The following is a 22,174-nucleotide window of genomic DNA, read 5'->3' as shown; positions in this document are numbered from 1 at the left end:
TATTACTGTACAGTCTTCTGTTGATAGGCAGTGTTTATTTAACTGGCTGCCTGTTTCTGTTTAAGTATATTTTGCTGCCAGATGCCTCAAGTTACTTCAGCAGTTACCTTTTTATAGAAAAGCAGTCATTGTATCAAATCATGCCAGAACCTTTAAGATGGCACCTAAAATTGGCAGCTAAAATGGCTCCTAAAATGTGCTATTTCAGCTAAATGGATTTAAAGAGTTGAACTTGGTGTCCCTCTGTGGTATGATTGACACTAATGTTTTGGCCCAATGCCTTTTGGTGTCAGTGGGTTAGGTAATGGCCAGGTTATTCTTGGATTCTGTGCAGGCAGTGAATTTTTACATTATATTCCTTACACAGTACATCAACCCTCAGGCCCCTGGTATGTGTAGAGAATTTAGCTCAATATATAATACAAGGGTGAACAGAAGTGTTTCTAATTTCAAATGAGTTTTTCATTAAAGCTTAGCCAAAACTTTTACCCATTAAGTTACTCAGAATACAACATGAACATTTTGTGTTTCTCACAAGTGATCCAGTCTTGCTAGTAGGCTTCCAGAGATATTTGATATAAGTTCCTTCACAAACTAGCCTCGTCTTTGTGGAGCATTTCCGTCTAGGCTAAAGCCTTTTAGTTTGCTGACGGGCACAAGGAGTGACATTAGTGCTCTGGGCAAAAAAAAATTCACCTTGACACCAGAGACAAGGAACTGTTTGAGCTTAAATGAGAGCTGTCCTCTATCCCACTTAGTATGAGCTTTTGTTACCTCTCCTGGTGAAAGCCTTCAATTCTGTCACTGGCAATGTGTCTTTTATAAGAATGGAATACACAATTTCCACCCAATTGCTCAATCATCCCATGAAGTAAGACTAAATTAAATGTATATTTTTACATCTTGTTGCTGTTTTTACAACAAAAATTCCCACGCTTTGGATGAAACCAATTTTGTAACTGTATCCCATATATTGTTATCTGAAACTTAAATGTAATTTGCTTAATTGACAAAGAACGCACATTGGAAGTTTGTTTCATGTGCTCTGTGACTCTTCAAGGTAGGTTTAAGTAACAGCGACTGGTACAGGTTTTGTGCAGGTCTCCAGTGCGTACGTACAAAATATACCCTAAAACATGTGCGCCAATTGTCACGCAAAAGTTGACGTGAGAATGTGCTTCGCATTAACTGTAGACCATGTGTATGCACCGTTTCTATTGGTTGAAGTATTGCATTGCAAGTAGCTTAGTATTTTGAGAAAATGGGGGATATGACCACACGCTTATTCATAACAAAAAACGGGGAAATATAATAAGATGCAAACATTTGCTGTTAGTGAGAAGCGCTAAGATTTTGGGGCATTTTTGCATTCTAAAATAGTTAGAAATGGGCATCTATTTAATTTCCATTATCATTTCAGAATAAATTCCTCATCTTTTCTGACTGATGGTTTCATACTTCTGAAGTAACATATAGGCCTACAAAGTGCCATCACTTTACACTAAATATAAACAATTTTAAGTATTTTGATCTATCTGATCCTGAGCACAGTTTAACGGTAGAACAGACTATATACCTTTTCCATTTGTGTTTTAGGCTACTGTATATGTCTCTGAATAGCCTACTGTCATTTCTAATATCGCAAGTAAACAAACAATGTTTTATGAATAAACATAATACATATTTTCATAACATTACACTAATTCCTCACTGCTTTTTCTTGTCATAATGGGTTCATATTCCCGATGACCGTTTAACTTGCAAGAAATTACCATACTCATCTCTCATTTAACTGGGTCTGTTGTATGCTATTACACTGAACAAAAATATAAATTCTACAATTTCAAGAGTTTACTGAGTTGCAGTTTTATATCAGTCAATTTAAATACATTAATTAGGCCCTAACCTATGGGTTTCACATGAATGGGAGGACGGATACTTACAAAAAAATAAAGGTTTGTTCGTGGATCAGAAAACCAGTGTCTGGTGTGACCACCATTTGCCTCATGCAGCACATCACCTTTGCATGGAGTTGATCAGGCTGTTGATTGTGGCCTGCGGAATGTTGTCTTGCTCATCTTCAATGCTGTGAGAAGTTGCTGGATACAGGCGGGAACTGGAATATGCTGTCATGCACGTCGATCCAGAGCACCCCAAACATGTTCAATGGGTGACATGTCTGGTGAGTATGCAGGCCATGGAAGAACTGGGACATTTTCAGCTTCCAGGAATTGTGTACAGATCCTTGCGACATGGGGCCGTGCATTATCATGCTGAAACATGAGGTGATGGCAGCAGATGAATGGCATGACAATGGTCCTTAGGATCTCATCACGGTATTTCTGTACATTCAAATTGCTGTTGATAAAATGCAATTGTGTTCGTTGTCCAAAGCTTATGCCTGCCCATACCATAACCCCACTGCCACCATGGGGCACTCTGTTCACAACGTTGACATCAGAAAACTGCTCGCCTGCACGATGTCATACACGCTGTCTGCCATCTGCCCAGTACAGTTGAAACCAGGATTCATCTGTGAAGAGCACACTTCTCCAGCGTACCAGTGGCCATAGAAGGTGAATATTTTCGAACCACAGTCAGGTCCCGGTGAGGACAACGGGCATGCAGATTATCTTGGTTTCTGACAGTTTGGTTAGAAATTCTTGGGTTGTGCAAACCCACAGTTTCACCAGCTGTCCAGGTGGCTGGTCTCAGACGATCCCGTAGGCGAAGAAGCCGGATGTGGAGGTCCTAGGCTGGCATGGTTACATGTGGTCTGCGGTTGTGAGGCCGGTTGGCTGTATTGCCACATTCTCTAAAACGACGTTGGAGACGGCTTATGGTAGAGAAATTTACATTCGCTTCTCTGGCAACAGCTATGGTGGACATTCCTACAGTCAGCATGCCAAATGCACACTCCCTCAACTTGAGGCATCTGTGGCATTGTTGCGACAACTTCACATTTTAGTGGCCTTTTATTGTCCCCAGCACAAGGTGCACCTGTATAATGAACATACTGTTTAATCAGCTTCTTGATATTCCACACCTGTCAGGTGGATGGATTATCTTGGAAAAGGAGAAATGCTCACTAACATGGATGTAAACAAATTTGTGCACATAATTTCAGAGAATTAAGCTTTTTGTGTGTGTTGAACAAGTATTTTGCGCTATGAACCACTAAGTAAGCCTACTGTAATTAAAACATTTTTTTTTTTGAGTAGACATGCTAGGAAATGTGGGCAGTGCAGCATATTTAGAAAAAGTAAACGCAAAACATTAGTGAATTGAAATGATCACAATTTGCAATAGATTGTTCTTTCAGAAACAGTCAAATACAGCAAATGTCACTGAATAAGTAAAATAAAACATTCTCTCAACACCTCCAGAGATATTTAATCAAGTTATTCCTTGGTATTTCCTTAAATATCCTTTGCCTAATTTCAATTCTTCCAAAGTATACAGCATATAAGGGCATTTTTCAGGCTGAGTTTTAATGCTCGTTCACGCACACAATTTCAGGATGGGTCTGATTTATAATGGGAAATATGTGTATATATGGCGTGCAGCAATTTTATATATCTATTTTTGTATGTGCGCAGTCTTTTCTAAAATTGCTCAGATATTTAGTGTAAAATGTACGCAGCGGTTATATTTGAGGCCCCTGGTGCCATGGATATTTATGTAATGCTGACTCCCCAGTTTGAACAGAACAAATGGGGCACTAGCTAGCGAGATCATAACCACAGCCAAATATGACTCCAAAATGTCATGGATGGTGTGGCCCTCAGTCCCGTGGGCTAGTCACACTGGATGGTCTGGTATCACTGTGTACAGAGCTGACCTGCATTCTTGCTAGGTCTCATGTGTCTAGTCATTGCGCTGTGAATTTCCCAGTAGTCAAGCGTTGGGAGCTGCCCCAGATGATGTCCTGTCCTGCTGAGTGCTGATCCGGTGCCATCACTGTGTGTGGAAATGAGCGGTTGGTGGATCTTAGCACCATGTCCCAGGCCCTGGGCCAACGTGGGGAGCTGCTCCGTTCCACTGGCCCCCTCATAGAGGAGTCCTGGAAAGTTCAGGGTTATCCTCATAACAGCGTCTGTTCTTACACTCGTGTCACAGGTTTAGTTAATGTCACATATTTGTATGGTCATTTGATTTGACATGCGCTGATATTTGAAGTTTGAGTTGGCTGGTGCTTTGTCACATGCTGAATAGTTTTCCCTCGCTCCTACCTACAACTGGAACTCCCAACTGTTGTGTTTTGGTGTCATTGGGTGATTTCGCAAAGTTATTTAAAGAATATGTAGATTACATCAAGTTCCAATTTAAGATGATTGTAGAAGCTTTATAGAAATTCTCACCTTCACGTTGCAACTTTTTATTTATGGAATTTTTTATCAATTCCTCTGCAGACAGCTGTTGTAAACTACCTGAGTGTGTTTAGTGTTACACAGATCTTCCCAATGATTGGAACTTTGGTGCTATGCCACTGTGATATTTCTAAAACACATTTACATGTGGAGACAGCCTCTTATGCAGTCAATCATAATTTTAGCTGTTTTAATGTTGTTTTAATACATTTAGCAGTTATATAACTTGATTTCTGTTTAAAAACAATACATTTTTATCTCAAAGATCTGTGCCAATATGGACTCCTTTGACGCAATGATTGATTTTTGTGAGCATTGATGCTACATTCAATTTAAAACTTGAACCGGAGAGGTGAGGGAAGTCTCATCACTGCACTGTTGAGATTATCTACAGGCATGTTGATTTGGTACAAAATGCACAGTGAAAATTTGCCACCTGCAGTGTTTTAGGACTAGGTCTCCTAATGACCCTGTGACATTTTAGTCCTTGGATAGTCTGGTTACCGGCAGGTCCTGTGGATGGGGATTAGAACTCCCTATTCTATTGCAGGACTCTAATCCAACTAGAGGCCTAACTTTAAAAGGGGAAAGCACTGGTGAAAACATTGTGCTGTGCCTTTTACTTTGGCACGGTCTGTGCATGTAATCTGCCTTATCTCTTTGCATGCAGATCAGCTGACACTTTGCCAACTAATCTGCACGTCAAGAACTTCCCAGTGTCCAAATCACCCATTAAATTGCCAACAACAGTTGAATGTTGAAGGATCACCATCCCTCAATTTAGGGCTGGGTGATTATAGCCTAAAAATCATATGTACATTTTTTCCCTTCAAATGAATGTATTTATGATATCTGTATTCTCTATGCTTTGTTGTACAATCAAAGGTAAAAATGCACTGCTTTTCAGTCAGGAATAATCTTAATTCAGGTCCTGTGAAATTATACCTAGGCTAAATATACAGTACAATGCTTTCAGAAAATATTCACACCCCTTGACGTTTTCCACATGTTATGTTACAGCCTCAATTTAAAACGGATTGAATTGAGATGTTGTCAATGGCCTCCACACAATAACCCAATGGCCTCACAGTGGAATTATGTTTTTATTTTTTTACAAATGAATAAAAAATGAAAAGCTGTCTAGAGTCTAAGTATTAAACCCCTTTATGCAAGCCTAAATAAGTTCAGAAGTAAACATTTGTTCGTCACAGGTTGTGCAACAAGTGTTTTAACATTTTATTTTTCAATAGCTACCGCATCCCTGTTCCCCACATATACAATTACCCGTAAGGTCCATAATTCGAGCAGTGAATTGCAAACAAATTCCAGGGAGGTTTTTCAATGCCACGCAAAGAAGGGCACCTATTGGTAGATGGGTAAAATTGAGATTTGTATATCCCTTTCAGCATGGTGATATTTTTTGCACTTTGGATGGTGTATCAATACACCCAAAGACACAGGCATCCTTCCTAACTCAGTTGCTGGAGAGGAAGAAAAACACTTAGGGATTTCACCGTGACTTTAAAACAGTTAGTTTAATGGCTGTAATAGGAGAACTGAGGATGGATCAACATTGTAGTTACTCTATAATGCTATCCTAATTGACAGAGTGAGAAGGAAGCATGTACAGAATACAAATATTCTAAAACATGCATTCTGTTTGCAATAAGGCACTTAAGTAAAACTGCAACAAATGTGGCAAAGAAATTAATTTATTGTCCTGAATACAACGTGTCATGTTTAGGGCAAATTCAACAAGCATGGTGGTGGCTGCATCATGTAATGAGTTTGCTTGTCATCTGCAAGGACTATAGAGTTCTTTAGGATAAAATGAAATGGAATAGTGCTAAGTACAGGCAGAATTCTGTGGGAAAACCTGATGGTCTGCTTTCCAACAGACACTGCGAGACAAATTCACCGTTCAACAGGACAATAGCCTAAAACACAAGGCCAAATCTACACTGGAGTTGTTTAGCAAGACAACATTGAATGTTCCTGAGTGGTCTAGTTACAATTTTGACTTAAATCGGCATGAAAATTTATGGCAAGACTTGAAAATGGCTGTCTAGCATTGATCAACAATCAACTTGAAGAATTTAAAATAATAATGTGCAAATATTGTACAATCCAGGTGTGCAAAGTTCATAGAGATTTACCCAGAAAGACTCACAGTTGTAATCGCTGCCAAAGAGTCAGATGTGAAAAAGTAAATAAGATTTGTGTGTTTCAATTTTATAACATTTCTAAGAACATATTTTCACTTTGTAATTCTGGTGATTGCTTGTAGATGGGTGAGGAAAAACATAAATTTAATCAATTTTGAATTCAGGCTGTAACACAACAAAATATGGAATTAGGAAAGGGGTATGAATACTTTCTGAAGGGCCTGTAAGTCTTCCACAACCACAAGACCCACTAACAATTCATTATTTTATCAAAATAGTTCACCCTTTTTTATAGTAATCACTGATCTGGCTTTCAAACTCTTTCAAATGTTTTTAAATGACCAGAACCATGCATAATGCACGTGCTAGTAAGTAGCCAGCTTATATATATATATATATATATATGTTTAGTCAATTTGGATCTATTTGCTAGCTAACAAGGCAGAAGTTTAATTATTATGTACACACCCTTCTGTCCGTCTCCAACATTTTTTGAACAGCATGCTAGCCTGTCCACTTTGTTCAGATGTTGAAATCAAGTGGCCTACCTTATTTCTCAGAATGGGAACGAGTTGCCAATTCCTTTTATATAATTGTGTTTTATGCTTATTGCACATTTATAAAACAGACTAGACAGTAAAACAGTTAAAATGCTGCTTGCGGGATGTGGCTGTGCGAAAACTGCATTTAATTCTGGAAAATGAATGTTCATTGATTATCCTGTTTTGGTAGTGTCTGCATGCAACTTGAGCAGTTGAGACATAAAAAGAGTATTGTTAGCCTTTCTATGCTCTATTACTGTAAAATAAAGTCTGTTTCGGTGTCCATACGACCAATTCTGTTGGACCAAACCTCCAACGCAAATAGCATCTTGAAACCACTTGTCAGAGAGGAAGAAGTGATCTCTCATCTTTGTTTTAAATGATGGGGACGGGCTTGGTGGGTGTGTGTGTGTCTCGCCAAAATGTGTCCAAAATAAGCCCAATGCGTTTCTATGGGCTTATTTTAGACATAAGCTTGCTGCCTGCCTTCCCGCCTTTGGGAAAACAACTCCCATTGTTAGGGCGGAGACATTATATACAGATCACTGGGGAAAATGGAAAGGTGCACAGAGGGAGCGAAGGAGACAAGACCAAAAAGACATGAGAACATGTCATAAACACTCAGCGTGATATATATATATATATATATATATATATATATATATATATATATATATATATATATATATATATATATATATATATATATATATATATATAAAAACTTGATTCTTGGATACAGTCATTTGGAATCGCGCAGAAGCATATATTTGAATGAGTCTAAATAATTATATTTATCGCCCAGCCCTACCCCAACTCTCTGTTCTAGCTTCATCTTCGTCATGCCAAGGTACGCCCCAGAATAATCTTGGGCTTAGACTCGTTGAGGTTTCTCTTATTTGCGTGACACCAGCTGGTGGCCGTTCTCCAGTTTTGTGAACATCCATGGCCCGTTCAGGAGCCACACTCTGTCCTACGGTTAGCTCTGTGGAACATTCTTGGCTCCAGTCCCAGAGAATAGTGACATATCAGCAGCCCATTCAAATGAACAGGCTGAGTGTTGCACTATGTCAGTGGGGGGGAGGGGGAGCTAAATTCGGTACTCTGTTTTACGTTGCAGTGGTGGGGTTGACGGAACGTGCAGGCTCCATTGAATGGCTGGCTGGTTCAGATTGAGCACAGGTCTGGGTAAAACTAGATCTCAGGAAATGGTCTCTCTACAGACTGGTTGCCTCCCGCAATGCACCAATATTCCAGCTTACATGTCTGTAGAAGTTCCGGCGTCAGTTGGAAATGAGAGGCGTGTCACCTGTGACTTTATTGCTGTATTCGCTTGTTACCCTAGCTAAACATGAGCACAGTTCCCGCCTTTATTTTAAGCCCTGCATACCCGAACTCATGGTTTGTTGGTAGAGTTGTCTGTGAAGAAGATCCTCCCTGGATAAAAATTGTTCCCCTTTCCAAATGTCCTATAGAATCTGACATCCTCCCCAGACCTAGTGCTCAGGTTCCTAGGTCTGGGTTTTAGACTAGCCAGTAAAGGCCAGGGTTGTACTGGGAAAAGATCTCTATTCTGTTGGTCTGAAATTTGACATGCATGTTTCAATGACTATGGGATTCGAAATTACTTGTGAAATTCTCATGTTGCATCACGTATTCCACTCCAAATCATCGTGTCACAATTGGTTTTGATACATTGTGCGTTGTGTTCTTTATGCCCAATTGCATTCATCATAAAAAGTGAGTTCAGCCAGTTGGCACCTTACTTACATAGGGCCCGTTTCAGACGTAGGAAATGTATTCCTTTTACATGTTTTGATTTGAGCACAACCACACAAACTTGAGAGGAAAGAAAGGTAAACTAACATTGTAATGGAATAATGCAAAATGTAAGGAAACTACAATGTCATCCATGATTAGAATACACTTTCAGACCGCAAATAAATGTATAGAACTTCAACCTGTATTTTACATTGGTTAATGGGAAAGTCCACAGACCAGGGGGCTACCCGGTTCACAACGTGCCATGTTCACATCTGCCAGTGTGAGTGGGCTCAGTGTCAGCCGTTGGATGTTCTGCAGTGCCACCATCTGCTCAATGGCAGCGTCACCCTACTCTTTCCAAAGGCTCCTCTGTGCTCCGGGCAGGCTAGCCTCTTCCTGGTTCACATGTGATCTCCAGAAGTGTCAATGAGGAAGGAAACCAGAGGGACTTCCTCAATTGCTTGTCAGAGTTGTCAGGCATGTTCCTCCTTGAAGCTTGGCTATGATTAGTGGAAAACATGTTGTGCTTAGTCTCCTAGACTAGCCAGCAATTGCTTGGCATCCTGTAAGGCGCTACAGAGGGTAGTGCGTACAGCCCAGGCTAAGCTTCCTGCCATCCAGGACCTATATACTAGGTGGTGCCAGAGGAAAGCCCAAAAAATTGTCCCAAGACACCTGTCTCTCAAGTCATAGACTGTTCTTTCTGCTACCACACACTGCAAGCGGTACTGGAGCGCCAAGTCTAGGACCAAAAGGCTCCTTAACAGCTTCTACCCCCAAGCCATAAGACTGCTCAACAATTAATCAAATGGCTACCCAGACTATTTGCTTTGACCCCCCCCCCCCCCCCCTTAAACTGCTGCTACTCACTGTTTAATTATCTATGCATAGTCAATTTTCCCCTACCTACATGTAGACATTACCTCGACTAACCTGTACTCCTGCACATTGATTTGGTACCCTCTGTGTATAGCCTCATTGTTTTGTGTGCCTTTCTATTTTATTTTCAACTTTAGTTTATTTAGTAAATATTTTCTTAACGGCATTGTTGGTTAAGGGCTTGTAAGTAAGCATTATTCGGCGCATGTGACAAGTAACTTTTGATTTGTTCAAGTAAATCATGTTCTGCTCCTGTATAGTCTCCTATCATGCAATCAATGGTTTGTTCAGTAGTGGTGTGTTTATTGCTTTGTCTGCTTGACTTGATAGAGTAAGCTCTATGCTGATGTGCCCAGTGGTCTGCTGTACTGCAGACCATGGCTTCTTTAGCAGTGTGCCCCATTGTGCAATAGGTTTAAAGGTTTACCTTAGGTGAAAGGGGTAACTTGTTTTGAGTTCAGCGCCTGTTCTTAAACCATCTTATTTTTCTTCCACACATTCGGACACGGTAAGGCTTGTAGATGACTACACTGATGGCGTTCCAGAACCGCAGTGCTATGGATAAAAGTTTATGTACAAGTTGTTACTTACCAAAGTTACTTTACTTAGAACAAATATTTGGTCACAACAAAAACATTTTGTGTGTTAGGCTTTTTGTGCAGTAATTCACATGGCTATACACACAACTCAGTTGTGTGAATAGTCTGCCTGTGTCATTATGAAATGAATATGATTGGCTGTGCTCTTGAGTACATTGATCAGGCAAGTCCTATGCTCATTGCTCATCTGATTTTATGCAAGTGCTTTGCAAACATCTATGGAGTTTAGATTTATTTTATGTTTGTCCCCCATAACTTCACCATATTTATCTGAGCCTCATCTGGTGGCTGCTAACAGTGGAAAATATCAACAACAAAATTGTCAGCACCAGGAACACCATTCTGATTGGCTGGCAGTGTACCAACTGCTTACCGGTGCACTGAATAGTCTGAGTGATGGAAAAACAAATGAGGACACCACACATTTATTTTACTGCAGCACAACTGGCATGCTTCTTTTTGTGTACAGATTGTTTTGCAGGAAATGCCTGTGTGTGAGTTTTTTGTGTGCCTATGTAGGTGAAATATGAAAACAGGGAAGGGAGCGCAGCTGATTGACGTGGATGGCCTGCTGCCTGCTTTGCATTTCTATCCTGTCACCCTCTAAAGACTGTTTTAATATGTTGAGTGATGGCAAGGCCTTGACATTTTAGGGAGGCTAGTTGGAGCAGCACAGCGAGTCAATTTCGAGAAAAAACTCTAAACTGAGTGCTTGATATGAAATACAGAAGGCTTTTACCTCATCCAAACAGGATTTTTTTTTAAATGTTCCATGCAAGCAGCGGTCCACTGTGAGTAGTATGCATATGGGAGAACAACTACTTCCTCACCTGTTACTGCTGTGTGAAAGGTGACGCTGCTTGACAGATTAGTCCCATCATAAAGGACAGCTAGATTATCCAGATTACTTATCTGGTTTCTGTATGTTTAGACTAGTTAAATATTCATCATAGTAATCCAGTGGTCATTTGGATGTGGTTAGATTTCAATTGTAATGCACAGTGTTTATACTGTTTAATGTGCCTGTCTCCTGAATGGGCTTTACTGAACGGTCCTCTTTTTTGCCCACCAAGCAGGATCTATGAAGTTTGACCCATTTAAATCCACTTGTTCAGTAGGATCAGTTTTCAATGTGACTGTTTATTTGTCCTCTATCTCTCTCAGGACCTGTCTTCACAACCTCTGATCCGATTTACTGGAAACCAAGGGGTAAGTGCATTTCAGTTATAAATAACAACTCTTTATATTTTGCAGTAAAATTATGTGATCACTGTCTGCAAATGAGTTTGCACCACATACTACATTTTTCTATCGGTAAAGCATTAACTCAGGGACTGTGTTCTGTGTGTGTATAACCAAGTACTGACTAGACGGCCTCTGTAGCTGCAGTGAGCTGTGTTGTCTGCGAGCTGCTGGCAGGATTAGATTTCCTGTCATATTTTGGCAGCGACATGCGTGGCTACAATTACATCTGCACTGAGCTGGACGAGAGCGGCTGTACTAGCAGGCCTAGATATTCCCCTCGCATGGTGGACAGACGGACAGAACGTCTGTCTGAGAGACAAGGAACTTGCCTGGACACACTACCCAGACAAGTCCCATCACATGCTCTTCTACTATGGACAGCATCAGCCTGTACAAATTAGCCCGTAGAAAAAATATATTTTCTTCAAGGCGAGCATTGTCATTCTCAGTATGAGCAGCACTGTATGCATTCCAGACATTTAACGCTGCTGGTCCAACATCTCTCCATCAAACAAGCCCTCACTAATGTGAGTCAGTTTGTTAGTGACATTTACACTGAAGTGTTTGGCGGTGTAGATTAGATTTGTTTTCATTTCAGACATCAGAACATAAACTGGAGCGGTGCCACAGATGTTGCTAATGTGTCGAATTTACATTGTTTGGATAATAAGTACTGTTTAGGCCTAGATAAGCTAAAGCTAAGCGAGCTGTCTGAACAGTACTGTGTACAGAAGGTAGTTGGGTCACATGCAATCCAGTGTCTAACGTGGTTACAAAGTGAGAGGTTTCAGTGCCATTGGATTGTGCTTTAAACGTCTTGAACAGTCTTTTCTCTCATTTGAAGCAATGCACAACCATGTTTTTGTTTTTAATTAACCATTTGTAAATATGGTAATGGAACTGACCCTATATATAGCTTATTCCCTGTTTTCTTATTTTTGTGTTTTTGTTCTACCGTATGTTATTTTTAGTACTACATTAATATTGATTTCTGCATTGTTGGGTTTAGCGCTTGCAATAAAGGCATGTACTTGTACACATGACATTAAAACTTGAAACCCTCAGTCTAATATTTGATAAAGCTGGAGGGTGTTTAAAGTGTCTGCGTTTTCATATGGTAGTTTAAATCTTCATCAGATGCCTGTCTCCCCCCCCCCCCCCCCCTCCAATTCATGCTTCTAGTGGGAGCGGGAGGTATCAGTAATTGCTCCCATCAACTTGAGAGATCAGATGGTTAGAAAATATGGTGTTTTTACTGGGTGTTTGAAGTGCTGAATTATGCATGTGTTTAATGGCTGAATCATGGCTGGGCCGGATAGGAACCTGTTCTATTAGTTCACTGGAATGCTAATGAGAGCGGGGGAGTGAGGGGGTTTGCTGCTAAATGATGTGTTGGCTGCTCAGTGTGACCATAGCATTTACATTCATTCATATTGGCAGAGCTTTCATTCAGTCACTTCCAGGGTCAAGGTGGCATAATAGAACCAGCTCATAGAATAGTCAGGAAAGGTAAACAGGCCAAGGATGGTAAACATCCTGTGTGGGTGGACGACAGTGTGTCAGTGTTCCTCAGGCTGTATGTCTGGCTGTATTTGGCGAGGAGGACAGGCTTGTGTCAGCGATGAATGCCCCCTGCTTTGCACGGCCTCTCCCTCAGCTGTTTCATTAATTACAGCGCTAAGGAGGAGCTGCTGTGAAGGGCCAGTCCTCTCCAGTGTCCCTGGCCTGAAAAGAGGCTTTGTTTGCAGGACTGTGCAAAAGATGAGGGGAGCTGGAGGCAGAGAGAAAAGGGGGTTGGAAATAGTTGTTAAAATCCATTTGCTTTTCAGATGGAAGAGGGGGTAGGGTGGGTGACCGTGTCTGTCTGGTGGAGAGGGTGCGCTGGAGTGTGCTGTTCATTCAGCTTTTTGTTGAGGATGGACTACCCCTCTCCATGCTCCCTGTTTCTCATTTGAGTGCAGGTTTTGGTAATAAAATGCATCCTTTTGGCTTGGCATTTCCTCTGAGAGAAGGCAGCTTCCGACCTGTCTGGTTGTAGTGTGGGTTTGAGGCTCGCTGGTTTTCATGTTGATAAAGTATTTTTGAGAGGGTAGTAATTCACCACCTGACTGTAACGTCTATGTGAAGTTCCAGTGTCCATAGATAACTGCCAGTAGGCTCAAGCAGTAGCCCATTGCTGCAGCATTACTGTTGGTTGGTTGGCCCCGGCCTGCCTGCAGTGGGTTCAGGGCATCTGTTGCGTGGAGCCTCAATCAGCCCACATTCACAGCTGGGGCCCGACTCTGTAATCCTGTACTGTGTCAGACTGACTCACCCCTCCTTTGCCTTCCAGTGAGTCCCACTGCCTCTTAATCATCACAGGTTATACATATACACTCACTACCCTTGTAAATTGTGTGTGTGTGTGTGTGAGATTGACATAGTCTTACTGATGAGAGGGGTGTCTGGTGTGCACATCTGCAGTCACCTCAGTTATCAGGAAGTGGTGAATTGATATTCAGCAGAACGTTTAAATGAGGAATCATGATCAGGAAGTGGTGAATCGATCATATTCAGTAGAATGTTTGAATGAGGAAGCATGATCAGGAGGTGGTGAATTGATCATATTCATTGAAACGTTTGAATGAGGAAGCATGATCAGGAGGTGGTGAATTGATCATATTCATTGAAACGTTTGAATGAGGAAGCATGATCAGGAGGTGGTGAATTGATCATATTCATTGAAACGTTTGAATGAGGAAGCATGATCAGGAGGTGGTGAATTGATCATATTCATTGAAACGTTTGAATGAGGAAGCATGATCAGGAGGTGGTGAATTGATCATATTCATTGAAACGTTTGAATGAGGAAGCATGATCAGGAAGTGGTGAATCGATCATATTCAGTAGAACGTTTGAATGAGGAAGCATGATCAGGAGGTGGTGAATTGATCATATTCATTGAAACGTTTGAATGAGAAAGCATGATCAGGAGGTGGTGAATTGATAATATTCAGTGGAACGTTTGAACGAGGAAGCATGATCAGGAGGTGGTGAATTGATCATATTCATTGAAATGTTTGAATGAGGAAGCATGATCAGGAAATGGTGAATTGGATCATATTCAGCTGAACGTTTGAATGAGGAAGCATGATCATTGTCCTGTTTGTTTTCTTCTTGCAATATCCAGGCTACCTCAATTGGACATTACAATAATGGGTCTAATCCCTTTCAGAGTTTCTTATAAACACACAAAGCAATGGGTTGATAACTCCACACTGTGAAAGGCTAGATCTCTTCATGTGGAGCATAAAAGGCAGGTTTGTACTGGAGCTGAGGCTGAGCGTCTCACATAACCGAGAGCCCAGTGTTTATTTATAGTTGGCCACCTGCAGGCTCCACACGTGTTAGGACCTTGGGTAAACCGAGTTGGGCTGCTAGCGAGAGAGGGAGAGAGACCGAGATAGCGGTCTTTGAGTATATCAGCCCCAGTGTGTTAGAGGAGCAGTGGGTCACAGCTCTCCAACACTGCAGGAAGCCAACAGACCAAGCCAGGGGTCATCCTGCTCAGCAAGCCTGCCAGAACTCCCAACAACACCACCCTCTCCCCTGCCATGCCTCGCTCTACCCCAGCCAACACTCTGTTCTTCTCTCAAGCCTGGAGCTCCACTCCTGTTAGACAAGTCAGACTTGCTCACATAGCCAACTACCCTCTACCCCAGCAGGCGTAGGTTTAAAAAACTAAAATCCTCATGGGAGTCCAGGCCCAAATTCTAGAATTTGTTTTCCATTGTAGGAGAGAGGCATATGGCTTTAAAATCGGTCTTCATTTCTCCAAACTCTCACTACCAGTTTAACCTACTCACTGTTGTTTGAAGAAGATTACAGGGTGTTTCACTGAAAACGGAACTCTGACAGCTCAACCATCACCTGTCTATAGTGATACTGGAATCGGGATCCGTTTTACAAGAAAACCCAACATCTGCATCACATGGGTCTCTTAAAAGCAGCCCAGTGTTTGGCTAATTATTTTCCCTCAGATGTGTGGGCCAGCTACGAACCCTGTGATTAAGAGGCCTCCGCGCTGGGCAGTAGTCTAGGTGGTAATTTCACTCATTCCCAAGTTTGCCTAGAAGCTACACCTGTAACGTGGGAGTAGTAGAGCAATTATGGCTAAGCAGGCTTGACTACTTCAGAAATACCTATGTGTAACGATTTACTGCTTGTTACATTTACTTACATTACCAGTTAAACAAGCAGAATGTCACAGATCAGTGGGGACTTGTAGACTAGCCTAGCTCAGCTATGCATTCCCATCTTTTAGCCTCAAGCCTCACCCTGTTACTCATCATCCTCCCACATCGCCACCATGCAAGCCTGATCGACACCTACCTATACTGTACATTTGTTTTTACAGTACACATACAGTTAACTGCCAAAATAAAGGAAACACTTGAGTAATTGAGGGATACTGAGTATATTGAAAGCAGGCGCTTCCACACAGATGTGGTTCCTGAGTTAATTAACATCCTATCATGCTTCATGTATAAAAATTCTCAGTTGCCCATTATTTGGGCTACCATGGCTAGAAGAAGAGATCTCCGTGTCTTTGAAAGAGGGCTCCCAAAGGGTGTGTGTGTCGGCCATCAGATCTCAACAGATCTCAACAATTCTGGAGCGGTGCCTGAAACAGTGTTTTCCACCATAAACAAAACACCAAATGATGGTATTTATTGTGGCAGAATGGTGTTGCATCCTTCCAAAATAGTTCCAAACACTTGTAGAATCTATCCCAAGGCGCATTTAAGCTGTTCGGGATTTCGGTGGCCCAAACGCCCTACTGACACAGTTGGGTTGAGTGAGACGTTCAGCAAAGACTTTTTTGTTCTCTAAATCTGTGACATCAGCTGCTGGATGTATTGGATGGAACATATTATGGATGACCTTTCCTATATTGTTAATTTAAATGCACTCTCGTGAAGAATGTCGGCCGTTGATTTTTAATTTTCTCCTCCGTCCACAGAAAATTTCAATACCACGGTCGGAAAATCCAAATGAGCTGCGGACGTTTACTTTCTACTTGTCCAATGTTGGTAGAGACAACCCACAGGGAAGTTTCGACTGCATTCAGCAGTACATCACCAGGTGAGTGAGCACAGAGGCACTGGCCTCATCCTCTTTGACATATGAGACATTCATCACTCATATACATGCATAATAAGCATTGATGCATGCAAACACAGTTTATTTCAAATGAATTTTTTTTGGAATGAAGCTACCTTGACTCCACTATGTCAGTAGGTTTGAAAAAATATATTTGGACAGGCTAAATTGAGTGACTGTTTGTTTGCATACGGAGGAGTTTGTTAACATGGTCAAGAGATGAACTGGATTAGGAGAGTTCTGATAAATGTTTGGAGGAGAACTTCCTGATCACAGGCTTTGGTGCAGAGTGAGTGCCATCTGCTCTCATGTGTGCTTTCTGTCCTATTTGCCTCCCAGTCTGATCAAAGACAAATGTTGAGCAAATTAATTGAATTGGGCCAGATGTCTGCGTATTGAGGTGGAAGGAGAGGAACTGAATCCTGGCTCTGACTGTCTAGTTTTTTAACACCCATGTCCTCAACTATTTCTAATGAGAGACTGGGTCGGCTGGAGTTCACCCATCGACCTGGATCCTCATGAGCCTCTAATTCCGCCATAAACCCGGGGCAGAGCCACTGAGGGCTGCCAATTCCGTTGTATCCCCTGCCAAACCGTCATCAATGTGAGGAGGAATCAAAGGCAGGGAAAACCAGGAAAGAATAGGATTTGATGCAACATTGGTTTGATAATGTGGGAATCCACAGTTGAATAGACAATCAAATGATGGTGCACTCAAGGCAGTGGTATGTCATGAATATTAGCACAGCAAGGTGCGTTGGGCAGCATAAAGAAAGGCTAAATTGTTACATTAAAAAATAAAAAAAATGTAGCAATAAAAGCACTGATTTAGTTTCTGTTTTCGTTACATGTTCCTCAAACTGTAAGCTAATGCCATTTGGTTTTTGTAGGGAAGCTAAGAGAATCTCCCCAAGCGTGGGAGTGAGTTGACCTCTAGGGCTTTGTTTCTGTGTAACCCTGTCCTCTGTTGTCCCAGTGAAGGGAGCATTCAGCTGGACTGCCTGGGTGGGATCCAGGACAAGATCACTGTGTGTGCCACAGACGACTCCTATCAGAAGGCCAGGCAAAGCATGGCTCAGGCAGAGGAGGAGACCCGCAGCAGGGGTGCGATCGTCATCAAGCCTGGGGGGAGATACGTGGGTAAGGCCCTTCGACATTACGCTTTACACTCAGCTGTGGTAAGGCCCTCAGTCAAACAGAACACAGGCTACTAATTTAAAAGGCCTGTAGCCCTGTCAGGGATGTATGTATACTGTATGCATACTGTATTAGAAAGAGGTTTTACATTCCTGTTTTTGTTTTGTGACACTTTCCCTCATGTCGGTTCAAATCCAGGGTGAATGCTGATGGTGAGCCGTCTCATATTAGGGCGTGTTTGGGTCCCGCGACAGTGAGCCAGAGCAGTGGCAGGCTCATCAGCTAGGCTATAATTCAATATGGTGTTATTTCCGCATCAGTCAAGCAGCTCTTCGTCCTCCTAGTGATGCCCTGTCCAGTGGCAGTTTTAGCCTCCTATCCTAGCTGCCTCCAGTCTAGAGATTGTATTTCCACACTGAAAACACACGCGCACACACAGAGACATGCATGGCTGCTTCAAGTGAACATCAGACTGTGGGCTTTTTACTAGTCTCAGGAGAGCTGCATACTGAAACTGTTTCTGCTGCACTTCAGTAAAGACCATAGTAGCCCTGAACAGAAACGAAGTAGAAGTGTACCTAGAACCGAAACACCATAATCTCTGTTATGCATTTTTTTTTAAGCTTCTAGAATACGCTGTAATTGACTTGTTGGAGAGGAAGTCAGAAACGGTGTGGTTTAATTTATTTTGAGTCCCAAGCTGTGCCTTAGTCACACTATCTCCGTATGACCTTAATTCTGGTGAAAATGGCTGAGCTCACAGCGTAGGGATAATTGCATGCTCATGGATCCCTGTGTGGGGCCCAATGGGCTGGCCGGATGGTTAGGTGCTCAGAGCTTCACGTCTCTGACTCAAACGAACCAACTAACTGCCCAGTCACCACAAACACCATCACAGGTTCACAGATGTCTGATTAATGTGGCTGTTTTGCCAGGAAGCAGCTTGTTCAACTAATTGTACTGTGGTAACTTTCTAGACAACGTAGGTTCTCTCATAAAGTTCACCCTGATAGGAGTGTTTTCTTTTCTCTGTTGAAGAGAACTTCAGATAACCCTAGAACTTCTCATAACAATCCCAACCTCTCATGATTAGATGTCACAAAGGCTCAACAACAATGTTGCTTTTCTCAGGTAAGAAGGTGCAGATCCGGAAACCAGCGCCTGGCCTGTCTGACATCGCTCCGTCGCGGCGGACGTCGCGGCCTGTCATAATCTCCAGCAGCACGGGGAAAAAGAGCACGGCGCAGCAGAGGCCCCTGAGGGAGCGCCTCACCCACCTGCTGGCCCTCAAGCCCTATAGGAAGCCGGAGCTCATCCTGCGCCTGCAGAAGGACGGCCTCTTGCCCTTCGACAAAGACTCTCTTGACAGCCTCCTGCAACAGGTTAGTCAAGTCAGTCAGACTCATAGGCAGGGGCTTTCTAGACATTTTTTTAATGGGGGGGACCAAAAACCAGTCATGGGTTCTTGGGGTATCACAAATAGCTTTGAAAATTGATGCATTGTGTTAATTTGTATCTGCCCTAATTTATTAAAATAAATTCATTTGAAAATTAACATAGGGAAAATATAAAAGTTAGTTCAGTGGTTTCTTCCCCCCTTCCCCCCTCCAAGAAATGTTGTAAAGGCTGCATTTCTATGCAATTTTAAAGCTAGTCACCGCAATTGAAACAATAAAAAATGGGCTTTGCTAAAAATCTGATTGATGGGCCTGAAGAAATGTAACCATTCAAATTCATAGATAGCGCTATGGATGCAAGGAATTACCTTTCATGAAATCAAAATGATAGTTTTAACCATGTTTTGAGGCTATACAGTGTTTTTACATTTACATTGTTTATAAACATTGTCGTAAAATAATCTTATATTTTGGCTTCTGATGGGATACGACAGTTGAACTAAGCTCATATTCATCAAGAATCAAGAGGTGTATCTGTAATTTATTTATACTTAAAATAAATGGATGTAGCAACTAGGGATTTCAGCTTTAAAATGTGATTTCGAGAACAGCAATAATTATTCCAGACATTATCAACTTGGCTGCTGTAGCTTCATTCAACTCAGTCGATAAGGGATGCATAACATTTTAGGACAGACGCATGCCACATAGCAATTAGCTGCTTCACACTAGCTGAGCGCTGGGATTAAAAACAATTGTTTAGTTTCCTGTCAAGTCAAACAGCAGTTAGCTATCCATCTTCAACCTCGCACTATAAAGTTTTCAGTCAATGCAGCTGCACTCTCCATGGTCCTAAAGCCAGCCAGACAATCTAACAGCCTTCGCACCTGCTCCAAGGCATCCATCCGCATGTTCCTAAACAATGTTCCTGCGTGCAGAGCCCTCGATTCTGCCGCACAGAAGAAATTCCAGCCCGAGCAGAGAAGCATGAGATTGAACTTCACTTGTCCCTGTTAACGTAGTAAAACGATGATATTGCGATCTCTGGAGTAACATATCATAGTGTTCTACCCAAATATCATCCAATCTTAATGCAAAACTAACAATGCAGGAGATTTTGCAGTGTGTCGGAGTTGGATTCTATTGCATTGACAGGCACAAGCGGTCAGGAATAGATGCACTTTTTTTTAGATTAAAACTAAGGCTCCATGTAGCCATATGTTCGTATTTTTTGCTAGTTGATGAGTTATTATTCCAGTTATAGCTCATTTCTGGTCACAATGGGGGAGTGGTTGCTTCCTACAAGAGCACAAAACGTGTACATTCCTAGACTTCTTTGAAAAGTGAGTCAAGAGCTTTTTTATGTCTTATTAAAGGGGTATTGTTGTATTTCTAGACAGGCTTGAATAAACTAAGTAGCCAATACGCAGAGTAGCGTACATTTGTCATATACTCTATAGTGATGATGGTATATGATTAATGCATTTTATTTGATTGTGGTTTCTTGCATCAAACACAATACAACATTTTCAGTCACCACCTTGTCTGAAGGACAAGTGGATAGACAGGTTCATGTCAAACCCTGCATGTTTTTTCAAAAGTCTCATTGAATGTAGGCCTTCATTGAACACTACACATTGGCTGATAATGTAGGCTGAAGGATAGAACAGCAACTTCCATGTTAAAATGTTGTGGGATGGATTTTCTGCATTGTTTTTTATGGTAGGCCACTCTGGTAGGCCTACATTATCAAAGACACAGTCGTCTACTTGGCCGCTGTTAAAATTAGGGCTGACCCGGTTTGGTCGATAGGCTGTTGGTCGACCGAGATTTCTTTAGTTGAGCAAGTTGCAAAAAAATGGTGATCATTGTGTACAAGAAACCTGTCTGATTGGCACCTGTCTGAGTGGACTGATCCATTGTGGAGGCTGTGGGGATGGCACAGTCCATCACTAAGACATGTGCTACTGAAATGGTAAACTCAGCTAAAAAGAAACGTCCTCTCACTGTCACCTGCTATTTGTATGAACATAACAAGATTCAACAACTGAGACATAAACTGACAAAGTCCACAGACGTGACTAACAAATGGAATAATGTGTCCGTGAACAAAGGGGGGGGGGGGTCAAAATTAAAAGTATCGGTCAGTATCTGGTGTGGCCACCAGCTGCATTAAGTACTGCAGTGCATCTCCTCCTCATGGACTGCACCAGATTTGCCAGTTCTTGCTATGAGATGTTACCCCACTCTTCCACCAAGGCACCTGCAAGTTCCTGGACATTTCTGGGGGGAATGGCCCTAGACCTCACCCTCTGATCCAACAGGTCCCAGACGTGCTCAGGTCCCAGACGTGGGATTGAGATCTGGGCTCTTCTCTGGCCATGGCAGAACACTGACATTCCTGTCTTGCAGGAAATCACGCACAGAACGAGCAGTATGGCTGGTGGCACTGTCATGCTGGAGGGTCATGTCAGGATGAGCCTGCAGGAGGGTACGACATGAAGGAGGAGGATGTCTTAAACGGCAATCCGACCTTCACCCCTAGTGAGACAAAACCGTGACTCGTCAGTGTAGAGCACTTTATGCCAGTCCTGTCTGGTCCAGCGACGTTGGGTTAGGCAAGGTTGTTGCCGATGATGTCTGGTGAGGCCCTGCCTTACAACAGGCCTACAAGCCCTCAGTCTAGCCTCTCTCAGCCTATTGCGGACAGTCTGAGCACTGATGGAGGGATTGTGCGTTCCTGGTGTAACTCGGGCAGTTGTTGCCATCCTGTACCTGTCCCACAGGTTTGATGTTCAGATGTACCGATCCTGTGCAGGTGTTGTTACATGTGGTCTGCCACTGTGAGGACGATCAGCTGTCCGTCCTGTCTCCCTGTAGTGCTGTCTTAGGCGTCTTGCGGTACGGACATTGCAATTTATTGCCCTGGCCACA

At 42.2% G+C, this 22,174-nt stretch overlaps 1 protein-coding gene across 2 annotated transcripts in view; it reads left to right on the top strand.

The window, feature by feature from the left end:
* The window catches only part of LOC110521446 (RNA polymerase II elongation factor ELL), a 42,470-nt gene that overhangs the window by 4,919 nt on the left and 15,377 nt on the right, over window positions 1–22,174 (top strand). For both annotated transcript variants that reach the window (XM_021598990.2, XM_036969273.1), the window contains exons 2-5: window positions 11,484–11,528; window positions 16,567–16,688; window positions 17,683–17,846; window positions 18,975–19,225. In XM_021598990.2, the coding sequence (XP_021454665.1) occupies window positions 11,484–11,528; window positions 16,567–16,688; window positions 17,683–17,846; window positions 18,975–19,225 (582 nt within the window). The remainder of the gene's footprint in view (window positions 1–11,483; window positions 11,529–16,566; window positions 16,689–17,682; window positions 17,847–18,974; window positions 19,226–22,174) is intronic.

The sequence above is a fragment of the Oncorhynchus mykiss genome, chromosome 30 (genome assembly GCF_013265735.2).
Source record: "Oncorhynchus mykiss isolate Arlee chromosome 30, USDA_OmykA_1.1, whole genome shotgun sequence".
NCBI lineage: Eukaryota > Metazoa > Chordata > Actinopteri > Salmoniformes > Salmonidae > Oncorhynchus > Oncorhynchus mykiss.
Note: the sequence above shows the minus strand (reverse complement) of the source record. Positions and strands in the feature narration are given on the sequence as shown.